At 45.9% G+C, this 25,740-nt stretch overlaps 1 protein-coding gene across 1 annotated transcript in view; it reads left to right on the top strand.

Moving 5' to 3' along the window:
* ST6GALNAC2 (ST6 N-acetylgalactosaminide alpha-2,6-sialyltransferase 2) overlaps window positions 1–24,535 on the top strand; it is a 42,265-nt gene extending 17,730 nt beyond the window's left edge. Inside the window, exons 2-10 of the mRNA XM_082204306.1 lie at window positions 10,661–10,753; window positions 11,960–12,017; window positions 15,209–15,410; window positions 19,421–19,586; window positions 19,768–19,906; window positions 20,111–20,214; window positions 22,002–22,085; window positions 23,510–23,609; window positions 24,265–24,535. Of these exons, the coding sequence (XP_082060432.1) occupies window positions 10,661–10,753; window positions 11,960–12,017; window positions 15,209–15,410; window positions 19,421–19,586; window positions 19,768–19,906; window positions 20,111–20,214; window positions 22,002–22,085; window positions 23,510–23,609; window positions 24,265–24,432 (1,114 nt within the window). The 3' untranslated portion in view covers window positions 24,433–24,535. The remainder of the gene's footprint in view (window positions 1–10,660; window positions 10,754–11,959; window positions 12,018–15,208; window positions 15,411–19,420; window positions 19,587–19,767; window positions 19,907–20,110; window positions 20,215–22,001; window positions 22,086–23,509; window positions 23,610–24,264) is intronic.
* The last annotated feature ends 1,205 nt before the right edge of the window (window positions 24,536–25,740 follow it).

The following is a 25,740-nucleotide window of genomic DNA, read 5'->3' as shown; positions in this document are numbered from 1 at the left end:
TCCCACAGGGCCCTAGTCTCTTGTGACAGGGTGTTCCACCAGATCGGAACACTCTGTCATGTGGCTAGCATGACTAAGCCGCTTCTGGCAAAACCAGAGCAGTGCACAGAAACGCCGTTTACCTTCCCACCGGAGCGGTATCTATTTATCTACTTGCACTTTGATGGGTTTTTAAACTGCTAGGTTGGCAGGAGCTGGGACCGAACAACGGGAGCTCACCCTGTCGCGGGGATTCGAACCGCCGACCATAGCTGTCAACTTACAGATTTGAAAATAAGGGACCAGCAGCCTTGAAAATAAGGGACCGACAGCCAAAATAAGGGACCTACAGCCTCACTTGTTCCAGGCACTCCAGTCTTCCTGTCCTCCTGCAGTCTGGTCAAACTCATGCTGGTAGCTTCAAGAACACGGTCCAACCAACTTTGTAACCAGAGGTTCAACTGAATAGAATCTGAATCACATGCACCACAAGGCCTATGCAGCCTCAACTTAAGATGGCTCCCCGGCCTGGCTTTGCACTGCAAAGTTTGCAGCAGCATGTGCAACAAAATGGCGTCCAGAATTCGAAAACCCCCTCAGCTTGCATTAACTAGCCACACACAAGGCATGCAAGCTCCACCTCCCCAGTCGTTCTTAGACTTCTTATTGGGTGAGCAACACAGCCAAGCAACACAGTTGGAACCTCCCTCCTCCCTGGCCGGCAGGGAGGGAAGGAGAGGAGCTGCTTCCTTTGAAATTTAAGGGACACCATTTAAGGGATATTTAAGGGACATCCATCAATAAGGGACAGCAGCGGGACATGGCGCTGGAATAAGGGACTGTCCCTTCAAATAAGGGACACTTGACAGCTATGCCGCCGACCTTCTGATCGGCAAGCCCTAGGCTCTGTGGTTTAGACCACAGCGCCCCCTGCGTCCCTTAAATAATAGAATAGGATGTCCCTATTTTCATCGGAGAAACGTTGGACGGTATGGGGTAGCTGTTACCTCTCAACCCCTTTATTTGGTAGTTGTTGAAATGGGCTTCCTGAAGTCCCACGGTAGTCATAATAAGAGTCTGGGGAATGTCTAGACCAGGGATGGCTAACCTGTGACCCTCCAGATGTTGTAGGACTCCAACTCCCATCAGCCCCAGCCAGCAATGGCCATTGATCAGGTATGACAGGAGGTGTCCAACAACATCTGGAGGGCCACACAGGTTGGCCACCCCTGGTCTAGGCATGTAAGAAAGATGTCCAAAAGAACTGCCTACCATGCAGCGGTGAAAGACATGGGAGTCCTAGAAGAAAAGGTTGCGTACGTACGGAGCCACTGTTTTTAGAAATCATTGGGTAAACCACTCAGAATATCCTACTCCTCCAGGCTTCATAAGCAAACGCTTATTCTGATGTTTCTGCCTCCTGCATGAGGTTCCCTTCTTAACGTTTCTCCTTTCTGGCCCCACCAGTAGCTTAGGCAGAGCCTCACATTTGCCCCTGTTGCCATTGTTTACACTGGATGTATGAATAATCCTTTCACAAGCAGAACAGTAGCAGAACAAAAACCAGACACTCATAGAAATACATATGTTGCAAAACACATAAGTGTGTGGGTTGAGAAGGGTTGTGCATACTGGTTATTGAGGATTCAAATGTTCATCCGAAGAGCTCGAGGTAGCATATAAGTTGCTCCCCTTCCTCATTTTATCCCCACAACAGCCCTGTGAGGTAGGTTAGGCCAAGAGAAAGCTACTGGCTCAAGGTCACTTTAGTGAGCTTTAGGGCTGAGTGGAGATTTGAACCTGGATCTCTGGACTTGTACACCAGAGCAAAAACAAACAGGCCTGCTCCAGTTCACAGATAAGTTTTAACCACCCCTTTTGCTTTGAAAAAGTCTCCGGTCTATATTTCTGAGCATGTGGAGACTGATTCCTCTGAGGGGGGATGTTTTGGAATCCATTCCAATAGTTGCGGTTCAAGGGCTTGACCTTCTGGCCAGGGCCAGTCTGAAGGAGCAGAAAGAGAGACAAGGAAACCTTTGTGACACCCAAATGGTGATTTTCACACAGAGGAGTGAGCAGATTGTGTTTCTTCAGTTCTGCATGTGCGTAGCCTGTGGCAGACATCCCTCTGAAGCCATGCCCCAGAGGCCTGAAATTCAAGCGAAGCAAGGTCTGGTGAACTAGATGTGGAATTATGCTCATACAGAAGTGATTTCTGTTGTGAGAAAGGTTCCTGGTGGCCTTCCTGGAAAGGCTTGTTGTGCAAAGGGCAGGAGTCCTTTCATGAAGGCCAAGCCACAGACCTGTCCATCTAGATGGACGGGGTTGTAAATCCATCAAGTCCCGTTGACTTCAGTTGTGGGGGGGGGGGAAATGGCTTGAATTCTTAATGCCTGTGCACCCAGGTCATCAGAGGAAGTCTATTTCATTTGCAGGAAAAGTACATTTGATGTACAGTGGTACCCCGGGTTAAATACTTAATTTGTTCCGGAGGTCCGTTCTTAACCTGAAACTGTTCTTAACCTGAAGCACCACTTTAGCTAATGGGGCCTCCTGCTGCCGCCATGCCACCGGAGCACGATTTCTGTTCTCATCCTGAAGCAAAGTTCTTAACCTGAAGTAATATTTCTGGGTTAGCGGCGTCTTTAACCAGAAGCATATTTAACCTGAAGCGTATGTAACCCGAGGTACCACTGTATGCCCAAAAGAAATGACCTTCACTGGGTTGGCACTTCAATGCCAACAGTTTATAATTTTCAGTGCCAGGTTGCAACTTTATTATTTACCCAAAACACACACACACACACACACACACAGGTTGGATAGTTTTATTCCTCTTCATTTTACTGAATGATTTATTTTCGTAATTCTACGTTTCTTTTTATATACAGCCCTAAAATCCATTTTTGGAGAAGGGGCAGCTGAGGGATAGCTCAATTGGCAAAACACAAGACTGTTAATCTTAGGGTCGTGGGTTTGAGTCCCGCACCGGGTGGAAGATTTCTGTATTGCAGGGGGTTGGACTAGATGATCGTTGTGGTCCCTCGAAATTATTTTGCCATGCTCCTCAATGCCTGATGGTTGTGGGAGCTCTGGTCTACACAAACACCTACACAAACACCAATCCATTCATTTTTCTGGAGGGAGAAAATCTGTGCTTCCATTGTAGGTTGGCTGTCTCTGTTGCAATGAACAAGGCAGTCTGTGCTTGGAGCTGCATTTGCACATTGCGGTGAATGTGGCAGCTCCAGATTACTGGAAGGAAGTACACACCTGTCTTCCAGTTGTGCCCATGCTTAGTTTCAATGGGCTCTGTTAAACAGGAAGCAGGTGGTAACTAGGCAGAGGCGCATTAAAACTCAACCCTAAAGCCAGTTCAGGTCTGGGGCGACGCCTTGCAGAAAGTTCAAGCCAGGATGGCGAGTATACTCTCATCAAGAGCTCATATTTCAGTAAATGCCTCTTCAACAACATATGCCTTGTCTAATCCACAATAAAGCATTTTTCACAGATACACGATGGTGATATTGATTTCCCCACCCACCCAAACTTGGGCAGGCTGCTGTGAGAGTTGCTTTGAAGTCAACCTTCTGTTTCCCAATGAATGGGCCTCTTTCTTCTTCTTCCAAGATGACTCATCTAGCGTGTAGGGAGGTGGAGCTGTTGACTGAGAAGGGCTTAGCCAAGTTGCCTGACCTCAGGTTTACCAGTGGCTGGGTAAGATCCAAGACAAAACAGGCATCTGGAAAAGAAGAAGTAGGAACAAAGTAGGAACAAAAAGAAGAAGCTAGGGGTTGTGTGGCCGCAATCCCAAGTTTATTTGTGAATTAGCCCAGTTGAATACAGTAGGATTTACTTCTGAGTAGGGATGGGGGCGAAGTTGATACGAATGACCCAATTCACACTTCCTGTACTAATAAGATACCCTTCAGAATTCTCATTTCCCCAAATTTTGTGCTGCAGTTATCCAATGAAAAAGTGTGCACAACTATATGGAAATAGTATGCAAAGCAACATAGTTGGGGAAATTGCTTGCAAAAACGATATTGGACAAAATTGCACACAAAGATCGAAAGAAATGTGTGTGAACTGTGAATCCAGGTTGATGGACCATATGGTATTGATAGAAAGGACTGACAGAATCCGAGACTAGGGAGAAGAGACGGTGGAAGAAGATTGGAGAAAAAGTTTTTAAAAAATTATTTAGAGAAATGTTGCAAAATTAATGAGTGTTAGAAAAATGTTGGTATGAAATTATATGGCTTTAGTAGAAATGTTATAAGGAGTTAAGTATAAATAAGTTTTAGGGTTTTAATGGTAAGATAAGGTTAAAATAAATTAAGATAATTAAATGACAGAAAACAGTGAAAGATGGAAAGGATTTGCTGAAATAATTAATAACTAGAACACAAAAAGGGAGGTGTGAGGAGGTCGATGAAACAAGTTAATGAAAGATAAAGATATGGAAATATTGGATGTGTTTTTAACTGTTTTTGCTTTTGTTTTTGTTTTGATGTATTGTGTCTTTTGCTTTTTTATGTATTGATTTGTATTGTTTATTTTTTCTCTTTCTTTTTTACTTTTTTCTTTAATTCTTAAACTTTTAATAAATATTATTTTTTAAAAAAACCAAAGTGCTTCCTGTTCATTCATAGTACTTTTTACAATAACTCTGTAACTACTTGCTCCTTTAAGTACAGTAAAATAATGGTTTTCACTTGCAAATATGTTGATTTGTCCAGACCTACGGCATGATCCAGTGATACCTGAGCACATTTGATGTACAGTTTGTTTCACTATAGGAGTGAAGCACATGCTTAAATCTTACCAACCTAGAGGTGAAAACAAATCCTAGTTTGGTGTAGTGGTTAAGGGTGGTAGACTCGTAATCTGGGGAACCGGGTTCGCGTCTCCGCTCCTCCACATGCAGCTGCTGGGTGACCTTGAACTAGTCACACTTCTCTGAAGCCTCTCAGCCTCACTCACCTCACAGAGTGTTTGTTGTGGGGGAGGAAGGGAAAAGGAGATTGTTAGCCGCTTTGAGACTCCTTTGGGTAGTGATAAAGCGGGATATCAAATCCAAACTCCTCCTCCTCCTCCTCTTCTTCTTCTTCTTCTTCTTCTTCTTTGCATGCTTACTCAGCAGTAAGGCCTACTGCATTCAATGGGACTTTCTCCCAGGTAAGTGTGCGAGGATTGCTACCTTAAATATGCAAACAACAACAACAACAATGAAGGGTCTTGTGACACTTTAAAGATTAACAAATAAGCAGGACCTTGTGTGGACTAGAGGCCACATCATCAGATTCAGGAATGGCAATATTAATCTTCAATTGCAGGTATGTATACACATACAAGGGGATGTGGGTGGCGCTGTGGTCTAAACCACTGAGCCTATTGGGCTTGCCGATCAGAAGGTCGGCAGTTCGAATCCCCACGACGGGGTGAGCTCCAGTTGCTCAGTCCCAGCTCCTGCCAACCTAGCAGTTCGAAAGCACGTCAAAGTGCAAGTAGATAAATAGGTACTGCTCCGGCGGGAAGGTAAACGGCGTTTCCGTGCTCTGCTCTGGTTTTGCCAGAAGCGGCTTAGTCATGCTGCCCACATGACCCGGAAGCTGTCTGTGGACAAACGTCGGCTCTTCGACCAGTAAAGCGAGATGAGCTCCGCAACTGGACTTAACTTTCAGGGGTCCTTTTTATACACATGCAAAGTGCATAGACATTGGAAGCAATGAGATGCAACAAGTACAGATAACTCCCAAGAGACTGTGATCTACTCCGGTATAAAAAAAGACAGTGATCTACCCATTGTCATTGCCTAGAGTTGTTGAGCTTATTTTGGGGGGAGTGCCCCCAAAGTTGTTGAGCTTTTTTTAGAGGGGAGTGCTCAGAGTTGTCATTGCCCAATTTATGCCTGAATTACAGTTGCTCAAAACAAGCTCAAGTGCTTCTTAACAGGAAGCAGTGACAGGTACAAACAACTTGGCAAAACTGAGTTATGCTGTTGTAGGAAATGAAGCCATTGTCTTTTTTCCGGCCAAGATTCCTTGCTCAGTAAGTAATACAGCATCTCATACTGGTGCCTCCTTTTGAAATCATTCAAGTAGAATTCCTTTGAAATTCCTTTCTTCATGGACACCTCTAGATCTGTAGCATGCTTGCTTTAAATAATAATGATAATGATAATAATCCTTCAACTGACCACTATCATTTGGAGGAAAAACCAGTTTCAGGGCCTCAGTGTGGAATGCACTGCAGGTTTGATTGGGGTCAGTCCTGCACTGATTTCTACTGCAAATTGTTCATCTTATGGCTGCTACTTCAGCAACCCAAAGGGATGTTTACTGCCAACAGCACCTTCGGGAACAAATAGCAGCCAGGGAAGGGGCATTTTCCAGCGGAAAACAGGAGCCTGATCCAGAAGCATGTTCCAGATTGGGACCTGTGAGTGATTTTATTTCAGAATAAAGTTAGTCAGATTAATAGTCAGGATCTTCCTGCATGGGGCAGGGAGATCCTAAATGGGATCCTGAAGCTGTTTTCTTATCCACAATAAATTTAACTGGGCTCTTTGGCTGGATCAACCCTTTGGATTTTAAAGATTCCCAAATATACTTTGTGCTTCTTGTTTCCCCGATAGTGGGAGATGTTCACAGCCACTGCTTTTAACAGGGTCTCCTTGCTTTCCAAGGAGAGAGGGCTGGAGAGTTGTTCCATTTGCTTTCCAAAGAACGTGGAATGGAAAACTCCTTGCGTCTTTTGTAATAATCCCTTTATGTAAAAATGTACTGGTTGAGCAATTATTGCAAGGCAAAGAAGCAACACATGGTCAGGCTGTGTTAGGTTTGCAGCAACAATAGTCCTTAAATAGTAACAAACAGTAACGTTCAGAAATGCAAATATGGTTTCTCTAGAGATCTCTGAGGCAACCATAGCAGATTTAAAATAAACAGCGGGGACTGATGCCCATTGAGAGTGGCAGGGAGACCAATAGTGGGCATGCAACCACAGCCCTTGAGAGACAGGCAGAGACAGGTAATTCTAGTTTTGTCCCCATCCTCAAGGGCAACACTGAGACTAAGACTGTGTACACACGACACTCTTAAAGCACGCTCTTCCCCTCAAAGAATTATGGGTAGTGTAGTTTATCCCTCACAGAATTACAATTCATAGCAACCCCTAACAAACCAGAGTGCCCATAATTCTTTGAGGGAAAGAATGCGCTTTGAATGTATGTATACAACCTACAACCTAAGGAAGAGAAGGGTTACAAGCAATGCCACCAGGGGTATGGGTTGAGGGGCTGACTGAGGGGAGACTGAGGTTGGTGGGGTAGTCTCCACGGCAAAACAAAACAAAAGCCATTTCTTGCAGCAGCTCTCCCTGCCTCCTCGTCCCAGTCAACCTGCTCCTATCCTGCAGGTTGATACAAGCTGACCATCCAAGTCAGCGTCGGTTCCAGGTTTGGGGGGGCATGTCTTCCTCACTTTTGCTTGCCCTCTTTCTCTGGGCTGCAGCCTCACTTGAGTCTCCTCACTTGAGTCACCACTTGCATTGTCAAAGGGGTTAGGCAGGTGAACAGGGAAGTGGGGCCAAGGGGCTCCAAAGATTGGAAGTGGGGGCCCTGCAGAAGAGTGCTGACCCCTGGCACCAACACTGATAAGATCAGTGCCAGTAGCCCTGCTAGTAGCCCTGAACAGACATCCTCCATGATCCAAATGGCTGAGGTGATCTGCTGCACTGATGTGAGCCCTTAATTCGCACCTGTTGTTAGTGGCCACAAAGAGCCACAAAGGAGGCTTTGAATACTTAATACCAATATTAAGCAGCTGGACATAAAAATTCACACTCCTTGGAGTTTGGTATTCTCCTGAAGGCAAAGTATGGGAACTCAGATCCAGAGGAGCGGATCTGCATGCAAAACCCCTAGATCCAGCACCTGGCCAGGCATTGTGCAGGTGTTGTGTTCCTTTGCCACAGATGCAATGCCAGGCAGAGGATGAGAGTTGCCAGCTCACATCTCCCATGCGCGGATTGTGTGTGGCGAAGTCTAAGGGCTGTTCCAATCTAAGCTGACAGCGTTAATCATCTCTTTGATGGGGAGAAGGAGGCGGATCATCCTGCACAGCCCCCGGCAGGCAGCCTGCTGTTGTGCAGGAATGTCCCTGAATCAGGGCCAGCATGTCTCATTTGTCTCTGGCCCGCTAAGCCTTGTAGGAACAGGAAGAAGTCTGGCTTGCCATTCAAGTCAACAACGTTCCTGCCTTGCCTAATAATATGAGGCAGTTGGGCAAAGCAGAGAAGTTTGATTAGATGTAGGTTTGCCATGCATCTTTCTTATATCATTTGTTTATTCATTGGTTCATTCATTACACAGATATTGAATCATAGAATCATAGAGTTGGAAGAGACCACAAGGGCCATCGAGTCCAACCCCCTGCCAAGCAGGAAACACCATCAGAGCACTCCTGACATATGGTTGTCAAGCCTCTGCTTAAAGACCTCCAAAGTGGGAGACTCCACCACACTCCTTGGCAGCAAATTCCACTGTCGAACAGCTCTTACTGTCAGGAAGTTCTTCCTAATGTTTAGGTGGAATCTTCTTTCTTGTAGTTTGGTTCCATTGCTCCGTGTCCGCTTCTCTGGAGCAGCAGAAAACAACCTTTCTCCCTCCTCTATGTGACATCCTTTTATATATTTGAACATGGCTATCATATCACCCCTTAACCTCCTCTTCTCTAGGCTAAACATGCCCAGCTCCCTTAGCCGTTCCTCATAAGGCATCGTTTCCAGGCCTTTGACCATTTTGGTTGCCCTCCTCTGGACACGTTCCAGTTTGTCAGTGTCCTTCTTGAACTGTGGTGCCCAGATCTAGACACAGTACTCCAGGTGAGGTCTGACCAGAGCAGAATACAGTGGCACTATTACTTCCCTTGATCTAGATGCTATACTCCTATTGATGCAGCCCAGAATTGCATTGGCTTTTTTAGCTGCCGCATCACACTGTTGGCTCATGTCAAGTTTGTGGTCAACCAAGACTCCTAGATCCTTTTCACATGTACTGCTCTCAAGCCAGGTGTCACCCATCTTGTATTTGTGCCTCTCATTTTTTTTGCCCAAGTGCAATACTTTACATTTTTCCCTGTTAAAATTCAACTTGTTTGTTTTTGCCCAGTTCTCTAATCTGTCAAGGTCGTTTTGAAGTGTGATCCTGTCCTCTGGGGTGTTAGCCACCCCTCCCAGTTTGGTGTCATCTGCAAATTTGATCAGGATGCCCTTGAGTCCATCATCCAAGTCATTGATAAAGATGTTGAATATTCTGCCTTCCTACCAGGGAGTTCAAGGCAGCATTTCTGATTCTCTCCCCATTTTATCCTCATCCCTTCCTTTTTTATTCTCTCAAAAGCGCAGTGTGCTTCATTGCTGGAGTGGGGATTAGAGCCATAGACAGGCACTCTAACCACCTCATCTCTGCAAAAGGCATGGTTGAGAAACAGCCTTGAGCCAAGCAAGAGATTGCCAAATCACACCGGTTCAAGCTAAGAAAATGTGGATGGGCCGGTTTCAGTTTTACCACAAGACTCTGCACAAGTTGCTGCATCTTGTTGGAACGTGTCCTTATGCCCTTGCTCCCCCCGCCCCACCCCCCAAATGCCTTTTGCTCCTCCTTTGTGGATCCTTTTACCAACTCAGGCCAAGTTTGAACAAACTGGGATCCCTACAAGCCCCGGGAAGTCCAGGAGAGAAGGTTGTGTTTTGTTTTTTTAATGTGACTATATTTGAACTCCACATTCTCCATGCTTGTTTCTACTTCACCTGCAATGTAAAAACAAGGAAACCAGCACTGATGTTCTAAGATCTAAATTCATCGTATCGTTAAGGTGTTGTGCAAAGACTGGGGGGGGGGGAATTGCTTCATGCTGCCATGCTTTATGGTGGAACACGTTATTCCTCAGTATCTAAATTATGAGTTAATTCAGGAGTTTTGCTAAACACTGACAGCTACATACCTCAGAGCTAAAGTCACACAAAGTTTGCAAGATCTAAGAGCTGAGCTATGTGGCAGCTCAGATTGAGGGCCTCTCCAGACTGGAGTTTTTGCAGGCACACTTTGCAACGCGTCCTTGACACAATAATAAGTGCGTTAGTGGTGGATTTATCCTGCTTGAGTTTGTTCTGCAATGCTTCCCCAGTGCTATCATAGAATTTGAAGGGACCCTGAGGGTCATCTAGCCCAACCCCCTGCTATTCAGCAATCTCTACACATGGTCCCCCATCCAATTTGAAACCCATACTGGACCCTGCTTAGCTTTGCAAATGTGCTAGAAGTTTTATTGCTGTGCCACTAGGAAGTGGTCATTGCTGTCTATAGGTGCTACGGTACAACAAACCTAGGACAAAAATAATCCAGAACATTTGTGGGATAAAAGGTTATGGGATTTCAGCAGGAGATTATGGGATATGCATGGACTATTTCATGCAAACCATCCCAAAACATTTAGAAATGCAAACTGTATTGATAGTGGGATTGTGTGTGACTGATCCAGTAGCGTCACGGGCACAAATAAGCACAAATGTGGAATAAAATGGATGTCTCTGGAGGCGGAACCTATAGGAACGCTGGCATGAAATGAGAACTCCATGCATAACTTCTCCACCTGCTTCTGTTTCTGTATTCCAGACTGCTGCAGCAGGAGACACTGGGGCCAGCGCAAGCAGAAATTCCCCAAGATGTCAGGAACCACAGTCTGCCCAGAGAAAGCATCACAAAGAGGTGAGTGAGGCTGGAGTGAACCCTTCCTCACAGAAATGTTGCCAGACAATTGGGTGGTTACTTAAAATCAATGCATTTGATTCAGTCACCCACTTCTTCTGGGTCCTTCTTGCCCCCAGAGGGATGTCAGGGCCGAGATAAGTCACAGCTAGCAGATTTGCGCTGTCAGGATTTAGGCTGGAGCTTCTGGGGGTTGTAGCCCAGAGGGTTCTGAGGGCAACATGTTGGCTAATAACCCTCTTGATTCCTTGGCCCACAGTTCCCCAGTGTCCTAGGCTTGCCCACTTCCCTTCTGACAATAGTTTGCAGCCCTAGCCCCCTCTTCCTAGTTTTGTCTTTCATATTCCATGGTTTGCCCTGCACCTTTCCTTCCTTCATCTTTCTTGTCTTTGGACTCCCTGGCCCTTGATTTCCCAACATCCAGGTTTCCTTGCCAATTCCTAACCTTTTAATTCCAGCCATGCTGACAACTTCCCCTTTCCTCATAGAATTACAACTACCAAGTGTTTAGTTCCTTGAGCAACTGAACATTCTGATTGTCACACCAGGCAAACAGTATCACAGGTTTCATCTTCATAAGTGCACTTCAATGCTGATATATGCTCTTTAATGCTTCCTGTGGGCTAGATGGCAATGGGACAGACCCAGTACAACAGGTTCATCAATCTGTAACTATCCCATGGCTATAAAAGGATCTAAAGTAAAGGTAAAGGTACCCCTGCCCGTACGGGCCAGTCTTGCCAGACTCTAGGGTTGTGGGCTCATCTCACTCTATAGGCCGGGAGCCAGCGCTGTCCGCAGACACTTCCGGGTCACGTGGCCAGCGTGACAAGCTGCATCTGGCGAGCCAGCGCAGCACACGGAACTCCGTTTACCTTCCTGCTGGTAAGCGGTCCCTATTTATCTACTTGCACCCGGAGGTGCTTTCGAACTGCTAGGTTGGCAGGCGCTGGGACCGAACGACGGGAGCGCACCCCGCCGCGGGGATTCGAACCGCCGACCATGCGATCGGCAAGTCCTAGGCACTGAGGTTTTACCCACAGCGCCACCCGCGTCCCCTAAAAGGGTCTAGATTTCATATCTAAATCACTGGACATTGATCAAACCCTTAGAAAGGGTTGTTGGATAGTGAAGGCATCTCAGTATACAGTGAACAAATGTTTGTGCGTGAAAGTCAGTCTCCTTTTCCTGCTGTTTTCGTTCTAGGGGGAACCCAACCAAAAATTCATCTGAGAGAGGAATTCTTAATCATCCCAAGGAGAAGGTAACAAGTCCATCCTTCATTCTAAGGACTTCCTTGCCCTTTGTCCCATTCCCAAAAGCGGTTCAGCACCCAGACATCATCATCATAATGTGCTTACAGCACATATAAAACATAGCAAAACATCAAACATTAAAAACTAAATAAAGACAAAACTATTTACTCTCTGCTATTCAAGGCTCACATCGTAAGAGTTAATCTTCCACAACACTTGTTTCTAATTCAGGGTTAGAGAGGTTGACCACATATCTCTAGAACAGGCATGGCACAAATACAGGTATATCCCCCACTTTCCTGCTTGCTAGTTTACAACCAAGAGGAACAACCTCTGAAAAGGAAATTCTGGACTTCTAAGCCACAGAGTGCCCTAGCGTCAGGTGTGCTTAGTGAAAAAGGGTTGCATGCTGTGAAAATTTATCAGTTGATGGTCTCACTCAATTAACACTTAGAGCAGACCCACCGAAATCCACAGGATTTGAATACCTCATACCTGGCAATCTTTGGGGTTTCTAAGGAGCAACAGCAACAACAAATCAGCACAGCTTTGCAATCATTGGTTAAAATCAGTGAAGCTTTGAAAGGCTCAGTCTGCCAGCTCAATTCAAAATGGCATTCTGATGTCCCCAGATGAAAACCTTTTCCTTGATCTTTGGAACCATCATGCAGAATTTGGTTATGATATCTTAATACTAAACAGAGAAATGAATAGCATATTCATATAATGCATGTGTGTGTAATAGTTTAGAATTTATAATGATAAAATACATTTATATCATTTATAATGATAAAATACAGAGCTAGTCTTAGTTGTGACTAATTTAAATCCCATTGAATTCAATGGATCTACTCTGAATAAGACTTAAGTCTGAATTCAACATAATAAACAAAATACTTTAGGATGCTTTGCTCAGTTTCTCTCTCTCTCTCTCTCTCACACACACACACACACACACAGAGAGAGAGAGAGAGAGAGAGAGAAGAAAGGGTTACTGCAAGGCATCAGTGACATGCCCCAAATCTCCTAGTATGCTTTAAGTAGATTTTGAACCTAGATATTACGTTTTCCTGGTCAATTTAGCATTAATTTGCAAGGAAAAGGCAATTGCCGAGAACTGATGCAAAATCTGCAGGGATGTCTATCTCATGTATCTTATTTACATTCTGCCTTTCAAGGCAAAGGCCCTTCATGCTTTAAAAAAAATAGATTTATGAAACAAACCAGTGAAAGAACTAAATACACACAACAGCTGTTTAAAAGCCCAGCACAACACTGCTTGGTAAACACAGTCTGCAACCTTTTTCTTCTTCTTCTTCTTTTTTGAAAAGGTATATTGCAAAGGTAACAAAGGTGGGGCCATGTGTACTTCCTTGGGGAGAGGGCTCCAGAAACATGGAGCCTTGAAATGTGCACAGTAAATGGAGAACAACTGTATTGTCTAAAAACTTTGTCTGAAAAGAACCCATTCCTCCATCTGTCGGATCCTTTCCTAAGGGGATATCACTTTCCCTGGTTAACGCTTTTTTCACTCTGACCGACAGCCAGCAGTATCCTTATCCTCACGACATCCCTTGCGATCACAGAAATTATCAGAGAATTTGGCTGCTGCTTCACTTTATTTTTATTGTAGGCCACTTTGAGGGTCATTGTGCAAGAGTGGCATCTGAAAAGGTATCCTGTAAAAATAAATAAAATCAGAATTTCTGCAAATGTTTCTGGCTATGAGTTGAATATTTTTTTAATTAAAAAAAAAACCCAGCCACGAGTGTGCTTAGGTTGACTCTGCTGCACAATATTTGGTTTCTGATGCTTGCCTTGGACGTTCTCATCAAAACTCAAATACCATCCATATTTGACTTTAAAAATTGGTATTTGGCCCCCAAAATTGGAATTCAAATTTTGACATTCAAATCATCCGTCTAGCAGCAGATGTCATCCGTGTAGCCCGTGTGAATCTGCCTTTGATGTTAATGGCATGCTTTTAATCATGGGCAGCGTATTTACATAGCCAGTGCAAATGCATCAAACAGTGGGAGCTAGGAATACGATTCTTCGCTGCTGTTTAACATCTGACTTTAAGCTCATGCGGATCCATAGAAGTAAATTTGGAATGCTTCGTTTAGTGCACTAAATTATCTGACTTGTATGACGGTATGGAATGCTATTTTACAGAGTTGTCGAGAAGTGAAAAAGCGTTGATCTCCAATCCCACATCCCAGAACATGTATTTTTTTCCTCTTGTGAGTCACAACAAAGGAGGAAGAACCATAAATCTTAGGCTTTCTCCTCTGACCCACAAAGAGAAGAGAAAAACGGTTCCCTAAACCCTGATTCTTGCCCCCACCCCACTCTGGTGTTTGCAATACTCCTCCACCATTTCTTTGTTCAATATTCAGTGCAGCTTGAAAATAGTCATACATTCCCTTCCTTCCTGTACCATCAAGTGTTATGGGATGCAGGAAAGAGCTGACCCCAAAGAAAGGGCAAAGCAAAGCAAAACTGCTACACAAGTGGGTTGTGTCTGTGTGGGCGGAACATTTGTTTAGTCCTGAGCAGCATCAACCCTTAACAGTCAACTAATTAAACAATGTACCTTCAGTACAGGCATAATTCCCTGAACTAGTGACCTGATAGCTGCTGCCCACTGGAAGTTTTAACAGACAACAAAAATCCAGCAACCCCTTCTCAGGACACAGAAAAACTGTTAAGAGATCAGATGCACTGATTCAGCACACCTGACTTCCCACCTGTCCCACCAGGGCTGTTCCAGTCTCCTGCATGGCTTCATCCCACATTACGTTTCGCGCAGCTGCTCATGCTAAGCAAACCCAGAGGGTGTAGCCCAAACCTCTGTACAACGTTGCTCCGACTACTGTTTCCTCCCCTTTGGGTTCAGTGGTCTGTTGTGGTTCTGTCACTGCCATTGGGCAAGAACCAAAGATGTCAACAGGCTTTTCCAAGTTCTGTTTCTTTGCTTGATTTGGCAAAATCGCCCCTGATCTCAGCATTTCAGTTTTCTGAGTGCAGGAATGTTTTCATCAATGAACATGTGTTTGTAGTGTTGTAACCGAGAACTCCTGTATATAATTTGGGGCTTTGTTAAGGTTGTTCTATGTTCTTTGCCAGTCTTCTCTGTGACCTACCTAAGTAGACATTCCAAAGAAATATTGACGGATGTTAACTTCTACCACTTTAGGATTTGCTCACGCCAAGCCTTTCTCGGTCCGGTTTGTGTCCCCACTCACTGAAGTCCAAAGTAAAGGTGGACCCAACGATGAGGAAGCAGTTTGATTTTGGCATCCCGGTGCTGATGGAGAAGCAGCACTTCACCCCGGAGACCTGGGAGAAGCTAAAAGAGCACAAAGTCCCCTACGGCTGGCGTGGCTTGTCATATTCAGGTAATGGGCTGGGGACATAGCTCTAGAGGGCTACTCTGTTGTATGCTACATTGGATGCATGCACTGTTATCTAATTACCGTATTTTTCGCCCTATAGGACGCACCATCCCATAAGGCGCACCTAGTTTTTTGGGGGGGAAATAAAGGGAAAAAAATTATTTCCCCCCTAGGCGCGGGGCTGGGGCGGGGGAGGCCCGAGCTTCCCCCGACCCCAGCCCCCAAACAGGCAGCTCTCTGCAAGCCGTGGGAGCCTAGCGCTGGCTCCTGCTGCTTGCGGAGAGGTCCGCGAAGCCTGGACACGCTGATCTCAGCGCGCGCAGGCTTCGGCATGCAGGCAACTCTCCGCAAGCAGCGGGAGCGCTCCCGCTGCTTGCGGAGAGGTCCGCGAAGCCTGGAGCACGAGAGGGGTGGGTGCGCACCGACGCCTCTCGTTCTCCAGGCTTCAGCAAAAGCCTGCATTCACCCCATAGGACGCACACACATTTCCCCTTGCGGAGAGGTCCGCGAAGCCTGGACACGCTGATCTCAGTGCGCGCAGGCTTCGGCATGCAGGCAACTCTGCTGCTTGCGGAGAGGTCCGCGAAGCCTGGAGCACGAGAGGGGTGGGTGCGCACCGACGCCTCTCGCTCTCCAGGCTTCAGCAAAAGCCTGCATTCACCCCATAGGACGCACACACATTTCCCCTTCATTTTTGGAGGGGGAAAAGTGCGTCCTATAGGGCGAAAAATACGGTACCCTAGCTCTAAACCGGGCTCACAATGCTCTGCTCCAGGAGGTGTTGGTGGCATAAATACACATGAACCAATCTTGGTGCAAACAAGCAACTGCCCATGGCAATTTTTTGTAATGCCCAGGGAACTTCATACCACCCAGTGCCTGCCAGATGGTAATAGAACACATGAGGCAAGAATACATCCTTTCTTGGGGCATTGTGCTTGGCACACTCCATGAATTGATGCTGGTACTCATAACCTCAGCAGTCATGTTTGGACAACATGGTAAGCAATAAAAGCTTGCTGCCAAATCGCTCCCGCTTCACTCATCCCCTGGCATGAGCAACACATCATGACCCTTGCCTCGCTGGGACCTCTAGGCCAGGTGTTTGTCTCCAAACAAACCAGTATCTGAAGCCAATGTTTTGTTCTTTTGCTTCCCTGTCATGGTTTGTTTGAGAGAAATAAACCACGAGCGTTAAGTTTGCATGGCATAGTAAGGTTGTGGCTCATGATTCCTCGCTCCACTTGCGCTACGGGAGGAGTGATAAGGCAGGGCGTGCCGCTCACATGTGCTCCTCATTCACGATCAGCCATGGCTTGTGCCTTAGGCACATCCCGTTTCTGCCTCATCATACATTTTTATATTTTGATCTGTGTTTATTTCCATGGATCACAACCAGAGATAATGCTGAGAATTTCCATGTGCTGAATGATTTGATAACATAGGTGGACTTCTAAAAAAAAACACACCACATTCCTGCCCCAAAAGAAAACAGTCCCCTCTCTTCAACCCAGCTGTCAAAGTTGGCCCTGAGAAATAAAGATCTGGTCCATTGGGGTGAAATGGTCCCCTATCCCTGATTTCTCATGTAACCCAGTAACGGACAGCGGGGCAGGTTGGCAGTGTTTCCCTGGCTTCCTGACAGCTGAATCACTGTTATTGACTTGGAGAGAGAGGGCACCTAAAGGCTCTAAAGCCCAGGATCAGTGTGTTGCCTGTAGTTTCCGCACATCTTATCTGCAGCTGCACCCAGAATCTCTTTTCCTCTTTATGCCCACATGCCACTGCTACTTCTTGGTGCTTCCCACATGGGAGTTGCCCCACAGCCAGTGGAGTACATCACATATCCAGGTTGCCTGATCCAGATTGAGGTGATGGGGAAGGGGGTGACTGATCCGTATCAGGAATGATATACCTCCCCTGATCAGATGCTGAGGAGTGATGTTGTTCACAATTTATGTGACCCAAAAGAAGCATCCTTCCTCTCTGCTCGTTCTGCATGTATTCAGTGAGCTTCCTATATAAAAAAAGGTGCCTTCTCTGAATCAGCAACAACTGAAGGACATGGGGAAATAGGTAGCAGAAGAAAAGGAAAAGCAAGTCATCTATCAGCTGCTTAAACCCAAATGAATTTTCAACGTTCTACTTTCATCAATGTCCCAATGTTTGCAAGTGTCGTCATTTTGACGGCGGGCTCCACACAGTCTCTTTAAAGACTTAGATCTGAAGGGAGGGGAAGCCTTTGAAAACGCTGGTATCAACGCCTTGTGACATTTGCCTGAATAAAAGGTCCCAGTGTCTTTGTGATGATTAACTTGAACCAAAAGCATTTGGCACAACCTATTCCATTGTTGTCGCTGCTGCCGCTGCTGCTGCTCATGGCCATTGGCTTTTGGGCATTATCTCACTTCCTACCACATTGCCCACTCTTCCTTTTCTTGCCAGGCACGCTGTCTCCCTGGCCAGCTGATGTCCTGAATCTCTTAACTGAAAGTGAATGTGGGACATGCTTCAACTCAAAGAAGCAGCGTAGGGGGGAAACTGGCTGCAGAGAGTTTATGGAAGTGTGAAAGCTTCTGCCTTGAGATGGGTTCAGCACAGAAGCCACGTTGGCAAAGGACCTTTCTTGGGGTTCCTCAGCTCCCTGCACCCCACTCTGTAACCGGTAGCATGGGGAACTGTAGTGCATTTAAGCAATTTTGGACTCTGGGTGGAGCTATTGAGAGTTGGAGTGCAACAACATCTGGAGGGTTTCAGCTGTTCAATGGATGTTATCCAATTTAAGTCATGCTCAGAGCCGACGCACCAAAATCAGTCAACTTAAGTTCGTTTAGTTCAGTGGGTCCACTCTGTGTATATTATTATTATTATTATTATTATTATTATTATTATTATTATTACCCCACCCATCTGACTGGGCTTCCACAGCCACTCTGGGTGGCTCCCAATAGAATATTAAAAACACGACAGAACATCAAACATTAAAAACTTCCCTAAACTGGGCTGCCTTCAGATGTCTTTTAAAAGTTGTTTATTTCCTTGACATCTGATGGGAGGGCATTCCACAGGGTGGGCGCCACTAGTGAGAAGGCCCTCTGCCTGGTTCCCTGTAACCTCGCTTCTCGCAGTGAGGGAACCACCAGAAGGCCCTCAGAGCTGGACCTCAGTGTCCGGGCTCTAGGGTGAGACCCAGTTTATGTCCTGCTTGCGTGCTTCATGTTGGTGGGACAGATGGGAGTGAGAGGAACCCACATAAAAATGCCTTAGATGGTGGCCTTGCCTTAGATGGTGGTGTGTATTACTTCAAAATGAACACCCACTCTGCTGCATTTGAAGGCTTCTCCTGCTAAGTGGGGCCCTGTGCCTTCTGCCCACATAGTCCTGCCCTGACGGTATCACTGAGAGGAAAAAGTGGGGAGCTCCATCTGGAAGAAGGGGTAAGAGAAGGAACTAAGGCACCTCAAACAAACGCTTCATCTCTATTATCTGCAGGAGTTTGAGCTACCACAAAATGAGTTATTCAAAACAATGACTCAAAGCCATTAATCAACTTGCTGCAGTTCTCAATTGATTCATCATGAACTGTTACTCATCAATTTTGAACAAAAGAACCCCCCACCCCAAAAGCTGCTTTATGCTGGGGAAATAAGTAAGCATTGTTTTATTTGGTGGAGATAATGTTAAGACATCCTCAACATACTATGTATATCAAGCTGTTCCAAAATTCAATTCATGGATGTTTCACGGGTCTGTGGAAGTCAAACAGATCAGAAGCTCATCATGTTCAATTCCCTGATGTAGTGCACCCTAAACAAACTAGCTCGTATCATTTGTTTTGAACTAGTCAGTTTTTGAGATTCATAGTTCCTTCTGTATCCACTTTGCCCAAAGTGGTTGGCAGCAAAGAATGACACAAGCAATCATTGGGGTGGCAGAGAGGGAACACATCCATCAGCCTTTTGTGCTTGGTACCGCCCTCCTCCTGATGTGCATCTATGTGTTCTGATTGGCAGCAATTGCGTCCACTGTGCAGCTCCTCAATGACTCTGCCAGCGGCAGGCTCTTCAGCAAGACCGGGCTCCCTGATGCCTGCAGCCGCTGTGCTGTGGTTGGGAATGGTGGGATTCTGAACGGCTCTCGTCAAGGCAAGGAGATAGATGCTCATGACTTCGTCTTCAGGTACAATGGGGTCGGCATCCCTTCCTCTTAAGGAGGGACCCAAATCCAATTTGCGGATGGGTATAGGTGTAAAATGCTCCCCTGAAACTCCTGTCAGAGAGCTTGCCAAACGAAAAAAAAATCTTGAATCTGTTGTTTCTTCTGGTTAACACCAAGGTATGTCTGAAAATACCCCTTACAGGCTTAATGGGGCAGTGATCAAAGGTTTCGAGGAAGATGTTGGGACGAAAATCTCCTTCTATGGTTTCACAGTAAACACCATGAAGAATTCCCTCATTGCTTATGCAGAATATGGCTTCACGCAGATACCACAGGGCAAGGTACGTACATCAATAATCTTATCTATTCTTCAAAGGTGAGTGGGAATGGAAAACCAGGAGCCAGGAATGGAGTATCTGGAAAAGAGTCTATATATGGCTGGCTGACACCCTGGAACCCATACAGCAACATTTTGTTGTGGGTGTCATGTGCAATTCTTAAATTTCTATTCTGTGTTTTGCATTCCTCCCCTATTTTTGCTTCAGGACATCCACTACATTTTCATCCCCTCAGATCTACGAGATTATATCATGCTGAGATCCGCCATATTGGGCACCCCGGTCCCAGACGGGTATGACAAGGGCGATGAGTAAGTAGGTGCTCCTTGTCTGCTTCTCTGTCCTTGCATTCAGTCCTCCTGGAGACATCCAGAGCAGATTCAGCTAGGAACATCAGCCGCTGTTAGTTCTGAGTGTTGACATCCCTTTGCACTCTGCTTTCTGTTCAGCCTTAATGTCTCTGTGCTTCCAGTTCCTACTGAGGCAGCTCAGAGAGCAACCTTTCAGGCTGGCAAGCTAACCCTGAAGTAAATAGGTTTTTAAGCAGCCAGACCCCATTGCTAAAAATGATTGTGTTATCTTGTTCTCACAAAATCACACTTCTGGGGATTGTAGTGCAGTTGTAGCGCATGTCTCTACAACTGTAGATGTGCTTCCTCCAGTCCTTCAGTCCTCAGTGATGCCAGCCCTATTTTTCAGGCATTCCACTCACGGTTGAAGGGAATTTGCAAGCAGGAAGCAATGCTGCACTGAATTAGGTATCTTCGCATCCAGCACAAATGTCTGAAGTGGGGAGGGAGTTGTTGTAGGTACAGGATTCTACAGGATGTAGAACCTCAGTTGCTCATGGTTCCTGATTGTGTGAGTGGGGGGGGGGTTCTAGGTCACATGGAAGCCTGTAGACACATGATAGCTCCCTCCTTTCAGATGTTTGCACAATATGTGCAGATGACAGTGGGAGGTGCAACATAGCCTCACTTCCAGAACACCCAACCAGAGCTATTGTATCATGAGATTGTATTCCATGTTGTGTGGAAGTCCTAAGATTGAACTCCCATGTCAGTGGTATGACACTGGTCTTGCACCGAAGAAGCACCGAAGAATCTTTTAAACTTTCATGGAAACTGTTGGGAGGAAGCTCAACTGATCTCATGCTTTCTCTTTTGATGCTTTGTAAGAGTCATGGGTATAGGGTGCAAGGACACATGGTGAGATGCTTGAGTCCAAACGAGAAGCACGAGGTCTTCCTTTGCGCAAGCATGGATGCAAGCCTGTGGCTGGAGCTTACCTTTTTATTTTACCTTTCCAGTTCCTTTTCTACAATTTCCTGCAATTCTCTGACCTCTTCTCTCTCTTTCTCTGTGTTTCTCACCAAAAATATCCTTTGATTGCTTTAAAAGCTCTGACTGGCAGTACTGCAGGCTGAATCCCACCCACGTTCCATGAACTCTTCATACATTAGTGATCTAACAGGGGCAAGCACAGGGTAGAAGAAGAAGAGTTTGGATTTGATATCCTGCTTTATCACTACCCAAAGGAGTCTCAAAGCGGCTAACATTCTCCTTTCCCTTCCTCCCCCACAACAAACACTCTGTGAGGTGAGTGAGGCTGAAAGAAGTGTGACTGGCCCAAGGTCATCCAGCGGCTGCATGTGGAGGAGCAGGGAAGCGAACCCGGTTCACCACATTACGAGTCTACCGCTCTTAACCACTACACCACACTGGTAGGCTGGAAGCTTGAGGCATGCAGGGAGATGTAAGGTTTTCAGCACCATTTCAGTAGCTCAGCCTCTGGACAGCAGGTGGGAAGGAGGAATAAGCAGAAATCCCTTCTCCTGGACCTCATCCAGCAGCAGGTGCAGATGGGTTCCATTTCCCTCTGCAAATCCCATTTGGATTTCCTCTTCCAGATTTCTGGAGAGTTATTTAATTTTTATGCCATCCATTTTTAGTATTTTTATCGGGCATCGTGGCGCTTGACAAATGGTACAATTTTTCTGCTTTATGTATTGTTTTTTTCTCCCAGTCACAGGATCAGTTCAGCGCTGTCTAATTGTTGTCATGCAACAAAACTATTTTTATTTGCTCTATTTCCACAGGCCACAACAATATTTTGGATCTGAGGCATCTGCCGGAAAGTTCAAGTTGCTGCACCCTGAATTTGTGCATTACCTAACAGAGAGGTAATGTTTTGAGACTTTGAACACCACAGCAAGGCCTGCTTTTTAGCGGGACACAACCACTGTTTGTGGGGTACAACTCCCTTTATCCTTGTGCATTGGCCATGTTGGAGCTGGGGCTGATGGGAGCTGGAGTCCAGCAACACCTGGAGATTTATGGCTTTCCCAGCCTTCATATATTCAGTGGGTGATATCCAACTTAAGTCATGCTAAGAGTAGGTCCATTGAAATCAGTAGACATAAGCACATTGATTTCAGTGGGTCCACTCTGAGTATTACTTAATTGGACACCACCCAATAGCAATATATGTACTACTTGTATCATGTCAGTGGGAGTGAGGGGAACCCACATATTATCACATGAAACACATTTTCAGCTCAGTGGGCTAGATCCTGAGCTGTCTGCAAGCCCCACTTTCAGCAGGGATTGGCCCCATTCCAGAGATCCTGATTGGAAACTCGAGAATGTAGCCAATTCTAGCTTGGCTTGAAGTCACCACCAGTCAGCTAATCACTACCAACTTCATGCCTGCATTTGGCAGGGATTGGCTTCACTCTGGAGTGCAGATTGGGAGTTTGAGTGGGAAGAATCCCAGTGGGGCTCGTGTTTGGAGCCAGATTTAAAAGACATGGGTACAATCCCCACTTATCAGGGAGCAATTGAGCATGCACTCGAAGGCTCTTGAATCATTTCCTTTGCAGTCGTTTCTTTACTGGCCCAGCAGCTGACGTCATCTGTGGGTGGGTGTAGCTTTGGGGAAATTAGGCCAAATTAGGACTCTGCCAGGTCTAACTAGGCCAGCAGGTCAGAGATTCCCCACCACTGGCCATTTGTTTGATTGTTTGTTTTCATTATTCAAGATATATACCTCAAAAGATCTCAGGGCGGTGTACGACATGAAAAACCAAACATCAATGATAAAATATATAATAAATTACCAAACATCAATGGTAAAATATATAATAAAAACATAGTAAAAAGCGTACTGACAGACAGCCTAATAGAAAAATAATCATAATAATAACAACAGTCCTCTTCCCCTACACTTTTACATACATGTGTAGTAGAGTTCTGATTGCCCTTCTTTGTTGATGGTGTTTGAATCTCTGGATGGAAGGGACAGAGGGAACCATGAGTCAACTGAGTAATTTGAGTGGAAGACTGATACACAATTTCTTGGGATTTGTGCAGGAATCTTGCCTAAAATTCCATTCCATTTTGAGAGCCCATACCAATGGGCAAAAATTCCTTGTATGTGGAATGCTAGCATGTCAGGGAGAAGAACAGGCTGGACGTTTGAAATCTTTCTGATTGCCAGATTCTTATATGGCCCATTGTTCGCACCTGACACAGCCAATTGGTTAAAAACTTCTTCTTTTGTTAATAACCCATAAACTTCCCTCCTGTGCTCCTCTTCTATTTACAGGTTTTTAAGGTCAGAAATAATAAACAGTCAGTATGGACATCTCTACATGCCCAGCACTGGAGCCCTGATGCTTCTAACAGCTCTTCATACCTGTGATCAGGTAAGAGTCTTTATACCGTTAACTTTTCCAGCAGCTGATAAACTCAGCACCAGGGGGTGGAGACCTAAGACTAGTTGTGACGGTGACTTCAAACTGCGTGGAAAGGGGAGAAGATGACTCTCACACACCTAGCACCAACGGGAAACATAATCAATTTCCTCCCAACACCTGCAGCTAGAACCTCTGTGTCTCTGCATGGAGAAAAGGGGCAACTTTCATGGGTCATCTGAAAGTGCAAGCACACCGTTAGGTGCCAAGTAATAATAATAATAATAATAATTTTATTATTTGTACCCCGCCCATTTGACTGGTTTGCCTCAGCGACTCTGGGCGGCTTCCAGCAGAATATAAAAACATAATAAAATGCCAAACATTAAAAACTTCCTGATACAGGGCTGCCTTCAGAAGTTGTATAGTTCTTTATCTCCTTGACATCTGATGGGAGAGCGACTACCGAGAAGGCCCTATGCTTGGCTCCCTGTCACCTCACTTCTCGCAGTGAGGGAACTGCCAGAAGGCCCTCGGAACTAGATTTCAAGTGGCTTGGCACTGTGCGTGGCAAGGGTGGGGTGGCAGACAAAGCCTGGGAGGTTGGGCCTCAGGTCCATGCCCATCCCTAAGTCATCCTTCTCCTCTGCTTCTTCCCCTCCCGCAGGTCAGTGCCTATGGTTTCATCACCGACAACTACAGGGCATTCTCCGACCACTACTTTGAGCAGGAGAAGAAGCCGTTGGTCTTCTATGCCAACCACGATATGCTGCTGGAAGCTGAGCTGTGGAAGAGCTTGCACCGGACTGGTATCATGGAGCTGTATCAACGGTGAAGGCAGCTTGGGCACACGGGCATGGAAAGGGAGAGGGTAGCTCCACCTGATTTCCATCCTTCAGGTGGATCCTGGGCAGCCCTTCCTTTATTTTAGGTCAGCAGTGAAACTGAAAAGCGGCAGCTTCCAAATGTGCCAAAGGAAGTCCTGCATCAGCCAGCCTGTGGAGAAATCATCTCCATGGGCTATGGTAAAGAGCAAATTGCACCGTACTAATCCATGCTAGAAGGAAGGCCCAGCAAAGTTGGGAGCGGCAACGGCAGTCCTGCTGTGACAAAGTGGCAACAGTCCCAGCTCTGCAAGCGTCTCTCACACTTCCGGTGATGTTTTCGTCCGGCATTCTGCCACAGCTTCTGCTCAGAGGCAAGGCGCAGCTTGGTCTTCCTGGAACATTGGCCCCACCTAACCAAATGGCTGTTCTTGAAGTCGCCCCACTCTTCGCCTCTTCCTGTTAGGAGCTGCCCAGCAAAACTCGTCGTGAAATGGGGCACAAGGGCTTGTGTTTGCCGTGGCCTCGATGCAGCCACAAAACTTTTGGCAGGGGGTTGGACTTGATGGCCCTTGTGGTCTCTTCCAACTCTGATTCTATGATTCAACAAGCATTCAGCTCATGCAATGTTATTGGCCCACATTAACGGACAGTACTGTGAAATAGGAACCTACAAGGGGGATTTTTTAAGCAGCAGTAATTGTTGCGGGCAAGAATGATTGGGTCTTCCACCTTTCACACAAGTTCGTGTTCTTGCACTGCTCAGGCTACCAGCTACTTTCTTCATGTGGGCGCTGAGCATACACACTCCACTCGCCAGTGTCTTATTTTATGATAATCACTCTTTTCCTCAGTGACACAGCTCAACTCCCTTTCCTAAAGCCTGCTTCCAGATTTCCTCCTCCAGTCTGGCTGTTTATTATTTTAAGTTCCGGACGGATCACGCAAAAATATCTCCTCTGCTAGTTGAAGAGATGGGAAATGCTGTCACTGGTAAATTCGTCCCACAGTCAGCACTGGACAAAAGAGCCAGGCAGAACTTTTGTGTTTACAGGAAGATCTCCATCACAGTGAAAAACTACAGCTCCACCATCCACACTCCTGAGCACCAACTCTGACTCTTGGACCTCTTTCAAGTGGGCCAGGGCTGGCCTAGGTAGCTGCCTCACAAGAGTTCCCCCTGGTTTTGTGCGGAAGCAGGGATAAGCAGAGAAATTATAGCATTGATATGGAGCCGTCCCTCCCCTGTGGGTAAGGTGCAAGGTTGCGTGTCTAACTCTCTGGTTAAAATAAATAAATAATGCTGTGCCAAGAAAAGT

Source organism: Podarcis vaucheri (genome assembly GCF_965113315.1).
Source record: "Podarcis vaucheri genome assembly, chromosome: 2".
Lineage (NCBI taxonomy): Eukaryota > Metazoa > Chordata > Lepidosauria > Squamata > Lacertidae > Podarcis > Podarcis vaucheri.
Note: the sequence above shows the minus strand (reverse complement) of the source record. Positions and strands in the feature narration are given on the sequence as shown.